This window comes from Castor canadensis, chromosome 11 (assembly GCF_047511655.1).
Source record: "Castor canadensis chromosome 11, mCasCan1.hap1v2, whole genome shotgun sequence".
Lineage (NCBI taxonomy): Eukaryota > Metazoa > Chordata > Mammalia > Rodentia > Castoridae > Castor > Castor canadensis.
The window spans coordinates 30,785,595-30,798,105 of record NC_133396.1 but is presented as its reverse complement, the minus strand read 5'-3'; the positions used below and the strand labels follow the sequence as shown (position 1 = coordinate 30,798,105).

The following is a 12,511-nucleotide window of genomic DNA, read 5'->3' as shown; positions in this document are numbered from 1 at the left end:
TGTACTGTGTGTAATTAAGTATTTTCTAGCTTGTAATAATAACAATGGTAATATTGAGAACGGAAGAGTGAGCTGAGATGGAAAGCAAGAAGTTAAAGAAAAGGGGAAAACAAATATACAGACAAGAGGGAGAAAGCAGAACAAGGTATCAGACAAGAGAGTTTCAAAGGTATAAACAGGGAGTGTTAGTGTACTAATCGACAGTAAGCTGAACAGACAATAGAGTGACAGAGAGAGGATTGAAAATCAAAGATAAAAAAAATAAAAAATAAGTATATGAAAGTAATATCTATTTATAAAAATGAATTAAAATAAAATGGAAAATAGGAAATTAAAAAAAAAAAAAAAAAACCAAAAAACTTCCAAGTTTATATGCAATGCAATTTCAGTCTTAATAATTTGGATGTCCGTCTTAATCTCCAGTCCTGGAGTTGGTGCCTCAGATGTTGTTCTGTAGTTGTCTCATCAAAGGGGATGCATAAAGTAGAACAAAACTACACTCACACACACACAGAAGAAAAAATTTAAAAAAAGCCCCACCAAGTGTCCCCAGTTCAAATGCAATAGTTTCAGTAAGTTTTTCGGCTTGCAGGTGTAATTCGGTTGTTCTCTCATCAAAGGTAGGGAGAAAAAGAAAAAAAAGCGTCTGGAGGCAGTTCTGAGAGTGGTATCTGCAACTGTGGCTTGCCTGCCTGCTGCTCTCAGCCTGTAGCTGGCGGCGTTATTTATGCAGATCTCTGGGGTGAGCTAGCACTCACCTGGTCCCACAGGCTTTGTTTGCTCAGAGGTCTCCTGTGCGGGGGAGGGGGGCCTCTGCTACAGGCTTTTCCCTTTCCAAGCACTGGGAAAGGCGACACTGCCCCGCGTTGTCAGGCCTGCGTGTTTATTTACAGTTCACGTGGGAAGTGGGTCTTCCCTCCTCTCACAAGCGTCCCCGCTCCTGGTTGCTGGGCGCGCCCCGCTCCCGCCAGAGCCTCTCCGGCCCGCCCGGCTCGTTTCTTTACAGTCCCGGGAAGGAGTCCCTTCCCCCAATCTTCAGCGCTCAGGGAGCCCCACCCTCTTTCCAGCGTGTCTTAACTGTTCTTATTGCTTAGTACTCAGTTTCTCTTTTTTTCCCGGGTGGAGGTCAGTCTGTCCAGGGGGCTATGCTGCTCTGGCCCAGGCTTGTCTGTGGGGGAACCGCGGTACCGCGAAGCTCACCTGGTCCGCGTCTTCCCAAGCCGTGTGGGCGCCGGCCACTGGCGGCCCCGGGGCCTCCTCGGTTCTCCGTTTAACGTGAAGTGGAGATTCTCTGCGCTGGCTCTAGCCGCCATCTTGGAATCTCCGATTAATTTTTCTTAGAAATGAATGATGGCCAGGCTCTGGTGACTCATGCCTATAGTCCTAGCTACTTGGGAGGCAGTGATCAGGAGGATTGTGGTTTGAGGCCAGCCCAGGCAAAATAGTTTGCAAAGCCCTATCTCAAAATACTCAACACAAAAAAGGACTGGTGGGTGGTTCAAGTGGTAGAGTACCTGTCTAGCAAACATGAAGCCCTAAGTTCAAAACCCAGTACCACCAAAAAAAAAAAAAAAAAAAAAATGAACCACAGTAAGTGGTTCTTCTACAGCAAGCTACAGTCTTCCTCACTTTAAAATGAAGGTGATAATATGCTTATACTTCATAATGTTAAGAAAGAAAAACAAATTGTATATACAATGCTTAGAAATAAAAAAATAGTATCAATACAGTTGTCATTACTGTTACCTGTTCTGGGACCAATGAAATAGTCGGATTCTTGGCAGCAATTACAGAAGGGAGAGCAGGTGCAGTAGGGACAGATGTTGGTGGATGTGATGAGCTTGGGGCAGCCTATCAATATGAAATATGGAAATTTTATGATAAAAATTAACACAGAGAACTCAAGCCCAGTCCTCCCCATTGGCTAACTCAGGCACTCTAAATCAAAGTCCTGGGTAAAGGATGTCATCCCAGAGTCAACCATCAGGGGTACACTGACCTAGCATTTTGAGAAGAGCAAATGACATGGACCATAACAGATCAGGTATCCAATAAAATGTGGCTGCTATTAGATTTATTAACTAAGTTATAATTTCACAAAGTACTCTTGGTTTTTGTCAAGGGTCTGCATGATAAACCACTATGTGAGATTTTTATTGTCCCCTCTGTGGGTTGTTAAATGGTAAATCAATTCATGTGAAGTCTTTTGTAAACCACAGCTGGCAAAGCATCTCCTGCTCCCTGGGTCAACCTCAGGTGGACAGCCCTAAGCATGGGGCTCTAAAGCAGTGCTTCTCAACATTAATGTGCAGGAAAATACTTGGAAACCTTATAAAAAGGCAAACTCTGACTTACTCTAGGGCAGAGCATATCTAACAAACTTCTAGATTATAACCCAAATCACACTTTGAGTAGACAAGTTCTAAACCTGGGTTACTCTATGAGATAAATTCATCTTTCTGCTAAGCTGCTCAAGCTAGCGCTGTCCCTTACAATCAGAAAAGACCCAAGTGGCACATTATCTTATTTACAAGGACCAAAGAAAAGCCTCCTACCTCCTGCCTTGCTGTTTCAGCCTCTGCATCTGAGGGAGGAAACTGAACACCTTTCTTAAGCAAGTCGAGGTATACTTCTTTCACTTCAGTTACATCCACTCCTCCTGGAAAGCCCTGTGACCAAGTCTGAGTTCAAGAGATAGAAAGTTCCAGAATTAAAACAGCAGCAAAACAAAACAGCTTGTGATGAGAATGAGGAATTAGTAATTACGTACCTTAGAAACAGAAAGCTACTTTTGAATGCCATGATCAAAACGTTCATTTTCAAAAGCTCAAGTAATATGAAATATTTTCAGTCACCAGATTATTATGCTTCAATACCTTGATAAATCCATGGATAGACATTACCAATGGTCTGTTGGTGTACTTCATCCAAAACAGACAGACAGATACTAAAATATTATCAGTAGCTCTTCTGCCAAGTAACCTTGAACTAGTCAGTTATCTATTTCAGAACATAGTTTCTATAGCTACAAAACAGACATACACATCAGTATCTTTCCTACCTGATATGGATAAAATAGAAATAGAAGAGAAATGACTAAAACCTCTTCAGAAAAAGGGTATTATCCAACACCAAAAAGAAATGTATTATTCCACTCACACTGAAAAAGAATGCTTTCTGTTTCAATCGAAGTATACAAAGGGTCACTGAACCTAGCATGTGCCAGGCCCTCGGTTCAATCTCCACATCAGAAAGCACTCCATTAAACCCTTAATCTTAGAAATGTACCATCCCATGAGTTATATAAAAGGCTTACCTTAATGAATTTCAAGATTCTATTCTGAACATCTAATGGCAAGGTGTATCTGGGATTCAGCAGCTTAACTAGACTTTCTTTAACGAATTCCTTCTTCACAATCAGAGATTGGAAACTTGGACCACAGTTCTGCATGCACATGTCAATCAACTAAATTAGAGAGAAAAACCAAACATTATATTTCTCTTACAAAATCATCTCTTAAATGAAGGCAAAATTGTTAAATAATGATTTCTACAAGCATTCTAATTAACAAACACTACTTACATTCTACTAAACATACGGCAAAATGTTAGGTTCTTGGGATATAAGGAAGTATAACAGGTAAAATGTACCTACCTAGAGTCTAGACCAGGGGATCGACACAACTATAAAGGTGCTGATAACAATACAAGGTAGTAAACGCCAAGAGCTAACAGGAAGGATAAACAAAACAGGATATTACAGGGTAACATTTGCTACAGTTTCTCCAGGATAGGCCTGGCAGATCCCTATTGCTCTGGTCTTATTAATGACAACACATCTTTCACTCTCAAAAATGCCCTGGTTTGGATGATAATTTGTAGTCAGTTTAGCTATAGATCTTTACAGAGACAAGTATGTTTATTTAGGGCTAAGTTTATTTACAAGACTTTTGGAAAGGTTGGTGACCTGACCTGGACTTCGAAAAATAACTAAGAAAAGTAGAAATGAGGGGACAGCTATATTCTAGACGGATAAACCCTGACATTGTTTTCATCTGTAATGTCTCCCAAACGTTCACGTGTTGAAGGCTTGGTCTCCAGCCTGGTATTACTGGGAGGTGGCAGAAATTTTCAGAGGGGGGGCCTATTAGGATGTTTTAGTTCTCTGTGGGTGTGCCCTCAAAGGAACTGTGGGACCCTGTTCTCTCTTTCTCTTTTTTTTGCTTCCTCACCATGAGATGAGCAGATTTGTTTTTGCCACACACTTCTGCCCTGGTGTGCTGCCCTGCTATAGGCCTAAAAGCAATGAGGCCAACTGATCATGGACTAGAACCTCTGAAACCATGAACCAAAATAAACCTTTCTTTTTTATAAAAGAAATACCTCAAGTGTTTGTTATAGTAATAGAAAGGTGACTAATACAAATGATATGAAGAAAAAATAAAAGTGGGAAAGTGTATAAGTTATGAGTGGGAAGGTAAATACTCTGGTGTGTCTCTGGTATTGGCTTCTCAGTACAGGCAAAGTGGAGACATTTGAGGAGGAAGGGTGAATAAAGTCCATTGCTAGACTGCATACAAATTTGTGTGGCAATATATAGTCTGTACATTATTCTGAAGGTACGAAGAAGTTTGAAGGGACTCGGTTTGTCACTATCACACCATCTACCGAGAGCTCAAGGGCTAAGTTGATGGGTGCAAAGTAACATTCTGGAAAGGTTTATCAGGCTGTACTCTACAGAGGGAACTGGAGGGTAAAAAACACTGGAGTGATAGAAAGATCCAATTCACACCCACCAATAATACAGACCTGATGCAGAAAACACCTACACTGGGATAATGTGGGTACAAGGTAGGAACAGGCAGGACACAATTATGAAGGAAGAACTTTGAATGACTGAGTTGAACGAAAAGTGGAAATCAAATAACCTCACTCTATATGAGACTGAGAGTACCTTTGATGGAAATTTGGAAGTGGATGGAGTCGTGTGACTGGGGATCCTAGCAACAAAAATGATGGGTCAAAATGTAGGTATTCTGAGTGTGAAAGGAAAGTGGGACATTCAAGTAGAGGTTTAGCAGAGAGATGTTACGTGTACAGCTATAGCTCAGAAGAATGAAGGGCCATAGAGAATCATCAAGGCCACTGAGGATGAGAAGAAAGGAGAGGGATGCCTGAGACACTGGGGCCACTTATTACACAGGCCAGAGAAATGCAAGGAAGGCAAGCAAAGACCAGTAGAAAACAAAGCACAAAACAACGCCAACATAATGTTGGTAATGTCAAAAGAAAGCTTCCATGAGGATGCGGAGTTGGACAGTTAACAACATGAATAAAGGCTGGGCACAGTGATTCACACATGAAATCCTAGCTACTAGAGAGATCAGGAGGATCATTTCCAGGCCAGCTGAGGCAAAAAGTCAGTTGAGACCCTATCTCAACTAATAGCCAGGTATAATAATACACAATTGTCATCCCAGCTACACAGAAAGCATAAATAAGGAATCTCAACCCAGGCATAAACTTGAGACCCTATCACAAAATAACTAAAGTAAAAGGGACCTGAGCTTGGGTTGGGTCGAATAACAGAACACCTGCCCAGCAAGTGTAAGGCCCTAAGATCAACCATCCCCCAAAAAGAAATTATGGACAAGAAAAATTCAGCAGATTTGTTGATTAGTGGGGTCATTAGTCACCTTGAAATAAGCATTTTCAATAAAGTAACCTGAGCAGAAATCAAGCTAAGAAGAAACAAGCTGGTATGGAAGAATTTAATGCAGAAAGTAGACTTCTAAAAGCAATCTGAGAATGAAATTAAATCTCCATGACACAACCTTAGTTTGGGAGGTCACAAAAACCTGTAACTGGACTAGGGTAGCTATCATCAGGTCTGCAGAAAAGAAGCCCTAAAACCTGACTTTCCATCATCAGTGTCACTTTAATATCAGTACAAGAAGCAGCAGCAGTTATGAAAGCTATAGTTTTAAAGCAATATGACCAAGAAGACCATCAGAAAATACAGAAGCTATGTGTTTGCAGCTGTGGGAAACAGTGGGAAAACCTTTAAAGCAAAGGAAAATTGAAACAAAATTAAAAACATAAAAAGATAAGTCTGTACTAACACCAAGTTGTGGAGACAAACCTGAAAGGATGAGTAACAAATGACATTGAGCTTGACAGTGTATTATAATGAGTTTGGAACAGGTGGAATGCTGAGAGGATGGGTGTCTCAAATACTTTGCTTGACTGTTAGCGCAGTCTTGGGCAAGAGATCTAGCCTCCAAGGCTCACTTTCTCCTAGAATGAAGTAAATGATGAATTTCTTGCTAAACATTCTACAAACCAATTTTTATCTTTGGAGAGTAACATTTCATGATAATGGGCAACATTCCCAGGAGGTACACACACACACAAAATCACAGTCAACAAGAAATTTGGGGAATGTTAACATCTGGAGATCAGCAACCATGCCCTTTGTGTTTTCTCATTGGAATTCAGAATGTCAGGGCTAATTACTTCTATATCACCTCTTCCATTATGTCTCCAGTAGTCACCAACCAGCCCACTTAGAGCAGTAATAAGACCTACTGTGGCAAATTGGAAAAAAATTACATATGCTGTTTTTACACATTTTGAAATCTGACTATGGTGTAAACAGGATGATCAAGAATCCATTATCTGAGATGAGATAGAGAACCTAGGATCCAAGGGATAAGAGAAACCTAAGTGAGTGACTCCAAGTTTCACCAGTCTCCTTCCTGCTGTGCTTAGCTGAGCAAATACCTAGCTAGATAACTAGGCGAGGTATTTGCAAAATGGAAATCATACCTCCCGTTAGAGGCTTGTAGAGAGGGGTTTGTTTTGGACCTTAGTTGCAACTACTACATTATCTGCTTCTGTGGAGGACTTCCTAGCAGAAGAGAATGCACTCATCAATGGATATAAGTATTCTCTCTGGAGAGGGCTGGAAGAAAAATAGCTACTTGGCAGTTTCGTTTCTCACAATAACTTTCTAAACCAGGCTCAGTGACAACAACCAGGTTTCAGGGTCATCAGAGTTGAGACGATACCTGGACCACCATGGTGTCCACACCAAGACCCTCACCCTACTAGACACTCCTAGAGAAAGCTGTGTCTTCTCATCCTAACTATGAGAACCTCTGTAGAATAACCATGTTTTCTATGTCTTCTGAAACCACTACAGCTCTCCATGCAGTAGGTGTTCATACAGGTCTATGAAATTCTTTGATTCTCAGGAACCTGTTCAACCACTTTCCATTTGACAATGAGACGTAGTATCTTGCTAAGATTTGTCACAATCATCTCATTCAAGAAAAGTCTAGTCTCTGGCTCAGAGCAATAAAGCCTGGTAGCAGTACTTTAAAAACATAAATAAATAAAATAGAACTACTGACTTTTTGGACTGGGAGTGTAGCTCAATGGTAGAGCACTTGTCTACTGGGTACAAGACCATAGCATTGCAAAAACAAACAAAAGAAATTACTGGCTTCTTGATAAAACTGCTCCATCAACTGACTGTTGGAACTCATAGTACAGTCAGATTCCATCAAAGGACTAATCAAGGATAACAAGTCCACAGAGAACCCAAAATGACACACAGTATAAAGAACACTTATAATTGACTTTGACAGACTCTCATCACTTCACAGCAATTAGATAGAAATGTCACATATGGGGATTACTTTTTAAACAGTTTACTGGTAAACTTATAATTGCCTTTGACAGACACTGGGCAATTCCTTCTGTGACTAATCTCCCTCATAATTCAGTTTGGCTTAAGTGAATACTGAAATCATGAAGTTAGTGCTGAGGCCTTGAACATACCTCTTCAAGGCCATGAACGAGCTGAGATGAGGCATGTGGCCTTTTTTTTTTAATTTTTATTGTTTTATTATTCATATGTGCATACAATGCTTGGGTCATTTCTACCCCCTGCCCCCACCCCCTCGCTTACCACCCACCCCGCCCCCTCCCTCTCCCCCCCCACCCCCTCAATACCCAGCAGAAACTATTTTGCCCTTATCTCTAATTTTGTTGAAGAGAGAGTATAAGCCATAATAGGAAGGAACAAGGGTTTTTGCTGGTTGAGATAAGGATAGCTATACAGGGCATTGACTCACATTAATTTCCTGTGCATGTGTGTTACCTTCTAGGTTAATTCTTTTTGATCTCACCTTTTCTCTAGTTCCTGGTCCCCTTTTCCTATTGGCCTCAGTTGCTTTTAAGGTATCTGCTTTAGTTTCTCTGCATTAAGGGCAACAAATGCTAGCTAGTTTTTTTGGTGTCTTACCTATCCTCACCCCTCCCTTGTGTGCTCTCGCTTTTATCATGTGCTCAAAGTCCAATCCCCTTGTTGTGTTAGGCACGTGGCCCTTACAAGCACAACACAGAGAACGCAACTCACCCTTATTTAAACACTGATTTTAGATTCTCTTGTTCTCACATACTGGTATGGAAATCATGACGCAGAGGGGCTACAGTTATAAGGTGGTCAGGTAATGGAGAAAAGCAAGCTAGTAGTAAGACTTGAAACGTGACTACTGGAAAGGAAGAGTGGGAGCCCAAAGAGAAATGGAGGATCAGACAGATAACACTCTAGAGTAACCCAAGTTCTTCTTAGAAGGCCCAGGTCCAGCCTCAGAGGAAAGGAACCATGAGGGAGGAACATATGGACATGGAGACAGGCAACCACTGAAATGTTGAGTAGGCTGGATACAACACACAGAGGCAAACCATTCTAAAGTTGAACAACTGTCAGGTGGCAAGGTGGAACAAACTCATCTCCTTCTCTTATCTTCCTCACTCAATTCTGCTAATCTGCTACATCCTTGAGATACCCTAGATCCACTTCATTTTAGGGAATATCCATATTTCTTTCTACTCTAGCTCTACAGTACCTTTCATTAGCCCTGAGTCTTCCTGGACACTAGGACAGATGGGATGAGGTATGTATGGAGGGGGAGGGTTGAGTTCATGACTGAATCATTAATTCAGTCAACACCTAATACACTAATATACCTGGCCTTGCACCACACATGTAGGAAGGAGATGAAGACACAAATGAAACACAATAGGCAGTTATTTTAAGAATCTTGATTCATTCTGAGAACTAAAGTGGTAGTATAGGGGAAGGGCATGGAATTTAGGATGTGAGGACTGGGTTCAAATCCAACCTAGACTACATAACAATCATTTAATCTTAGAAAAACCATTGAAGCTCTCTTAGTCTCATCTGTGAAATGGAACTAATAACACAACCATCTCTGCTGATGTACAGGTGTCAGGCATTTCTATCATGGATCCACTGTTCTGGTATTTCTGCAGAAGTTCCTTACTCCATAGTTTCCATCATTCTGTAATTTTCCTGAGGTGGCTGCTGTGAGTTAAAGACAGGAGAGAGTCCAAAAAACAGGGAAGGAGGAATATGTCTCTGAAATTATATTCAAATCCCAACTTGAAGGATTTCTGTAGTGACTGCATCGTGAAGATTGTTCAATTCAGTACTCATTTGGTTAGTCTCCAAGTACATAAGATGTGATACTCTGTCTTCTAGATACTGGGAGCTGTGCTCACCTCTGTCCCACAGCCCTCTGGATGCACATTCCCATGGTTCTTAAGAACAATGTGATACTGGCCAATGAATTCCATAACCATGCATGGCTCAGGGCCAAGTAAAGGTAAATAAAGGCATGCAGAAAAAATGAGAAAGCCACACAGCTCATTCCCAGGCAGCAGGCAGAGCTTATAACACATACCAAAGAAAAAAGTGAAAACTCACCAACATGACTGAAGAGGTCATAGAGCCAAAAACGGGAGAAATGTAAACATGTCAACTAAAGAGTCCACAAAGTCACAGACAATATGGTACACAAAAGAATTACTTAAATCAACAAAGAACATTCTCCAAGAAGCAGAACATAGTTGAACCTTTATGATCTACCAGCACCTTACAAAAATATTCAAGGGAGGCAGAAAGCTAATAGGGAAATATTTTTCAAGACTTTAATTCCCTTATCTTCAATTACAATTAACTGATACATAAACTTCTTGATCAGTTTAGCACCTACAAGTTTTTAACTGATCAGGAAAAAACCGATTCTCCACGGATAGTTTTTCTACAAAACTAAATGCTATTACAGTCAATTAAACTTTATTTTGTAACTTCCAATGAATGAAAGTCTTAATTCATACAGTACATAACTCTGCTAACCTAAATAGCTATCACAGAATAATATATATATGTACTCAGTACATAAAAAATGTGACTACAGTTTGGGAAATCCTAGAGTATTTTTTATTAGCATATAATAGTTGTACAGGGGGATACACTGTGACATTTATAGATGCACTTACAGTGTATCTTAGATTCACGCCCTCCATCTTTCTCCCTTACCCTCCTTCACCGCCTACTTAGAACAATTTCAACAGGTTTCATTGTTATAATTTCATGCAAAAATAAAAAATAGATCCACCATATTAGACCTTTTTCACCCTCTCCTTTTGACCGCCCCCACCCACTGGTATCCAACCTCAGAAAGGCCCTGTTACACCTTCCAGTCTTCATTTTTTTAAGTATGTATTGATTATTCAAGGGAGTTTCACCTTGGTATTTCAGACATGTTATCTATTGTCTTAATTATAACATTAAAGCACTTACTGACAAGGTAAGTTGGATTTCTTTATGATTGTAGTTTTTAGAGATCCTTTTCTTCAAAGCTTTTACTGCATCTTTTGGCCTGTGGCAATAAATACACTGAAATCACCCATTGTGGAAAGCAAGCAGTCTCTCTGAAAAGCAATGTACATTATGGAAAGAGCAATGGACAATATGCAGAAGAATAAGGCCTTGGTTCTGCTGTGTTACTTCAGGCAGATACTTAACTTCTCCACCTAAATTTTCACATGAATATAGGCATACAATTCCACCTGCCCCTATGAAAACCAAATAAAATACATGCATAAGAGTATGACCTAGAAAACACTATTCATCCATGACGTGTTCATACACATTTTCCTCTATCAATGCACAGAACCAGTTCAGAGGAAATGGAACTTCCAAAACATTGAAGGTGACCACGTTAACTAAGACAGTATTTCCTGAGTACCCTATAGGCAAAAGGAGTAAGAAGAGTTACAACAAACTAGGTCAGCTTCTGATAGGCTACAACTTTGTGAAACAAAGTTAGAACAAGTAGAGGGCCAAATTCACTTTGTAAGATTCTTTTTGTATTATCAATGAAGAAACTGGTTTTACAAATGAAAAGAGTTGCACAGAATCTAAATGCAGTGAATAAGATTATAGAGAGAATACAATAAACACTTAGAAGTGTTAACCATAAGCACTTTCCACTGATATATAACCAACAATTAACTGGCCATGTTTGCTTCTTCAACATAAGCTAGAGTAAATCTCTTTTACTGTCAGTTAGCACTTGATGTACAGGAAGATTAAGAGAATTACATCCATTATAATAACCTATAGTTAACTAAATTCAACCTAGTAGACCCTTGTTAAAGACTTTTTTATAATTTCAGTTCTCTAAAGTTTAAAAAGCTTGTCAAAAGACAGCACATCAGCTGGGCATGATGGTACAGGGTTGTAATCCCAACTGCTCAGAAGGTGGAGGTAGCAGGATCACAGTCTAATGCCCACCTGAGCAAGGTTAGTGTGACACCTTATCTTAAAAACACACTAAAATCGAAAGGACAGTGGATATGTTCAAGCCACAGTACACTTGCCTAGCAAGCGTGAGGCCCTGAGTTCAAGCCTCAGTACTAAAAAGAAAGAAATAAAATAAAAAAGAGAGTACATAATTTATGAGTACAGCATGAAAAAGGGTGAGTTAGCATTAAAAAGGAAAAAAAAAAACCCACTGTCCCATGACAAGAGGAAAAAAAAACTGCTAGATTGTTTCCTGATAATAAAGACATTTGCTCAAAGACTGGTCACCACTAGAAGTCAACTAGCTTCTGGGTAATGTTTTTCAGTTATGTAAAACACTGGCAATCAGAGAAGGAAAAATTCCTTAAAAGGAAACAATCTATCTCTCTTATTTAATCTTTCAGACACAAGGAATTTTAGGTTTACAAAAACAAAATTGGAACCTATTAAGGAAAAGCAAAGAGGAGAGGGAACAAATGATAATGGATTCTCAGACATTCCCACATGCTGGAGCAAGAAGCTGCCATGATATGTCAACCTGACTTCTTTGCAAGGTAGCAGATACCTAATGGCTGATGAAAACACTCTTTCTACAAGAAAGACAAAGAGCTGGCAAGAGAAAACATTCTCCAGTTCTGAAATGTCTTACCAAGGACAAACACATAGGTCTAACAGAGAACTTACCCATCCTGGGTAGTGTTAATTATATCACAGATATGCAGGAACTGGCCCCAGTCTTCAGTCTGAACTCCAGCAAATGTGGCCTTTTCTACAAAGAGAAAGCCACTTGTGTTGAGTCTGAGCTACAACAGAATAAAAAATGTCTGG

The 12,511-nt window shown here is 40.0% G+C and overlaps 1 protein-coding gene across 3 annotated transcripts in view; it reads right to left on the bottom strand.

Moving 5' to 3' along the window:
* Tom1l1 (target of myb1 like 1 membrane trafficking protein) overlaps positions 1-12,511 on the bottom strand; it is a 54,390-nt gene that overhangs the window by 39,045 nt on the left and 2,834 nt on the right. For 2 of the 3 annotated variants that reach the window (XM_020166790.2, XM_074046095.1), the window contains exons 2-6: positions 12,368-12,452; positions 10,679-10,757; positions 3,317-3,466; positions 2,556-2,681; positions 1,747-1,851 (exon numbers count right to left, since the gene is read on the bottom strand). In XM_020166790.2, the coding sequence (XP_020022379.1) occupies positions 1,747-1,851; positions 2,556-2,681; positions 3,317-3,466; positions 10,679-10,757; positions 12,368-12,452 (545 nt within the window). The remainder of the gene's footprint in view (positions 1-1,746; positions 1,852-2,555; positions 2,682-3,316; positions 3,467-10,678; positions 10,758-12,367; positions 12,453-12,511) is intronic. The other variant, XM_020166795.2, reaches the window with a different exon arrangement.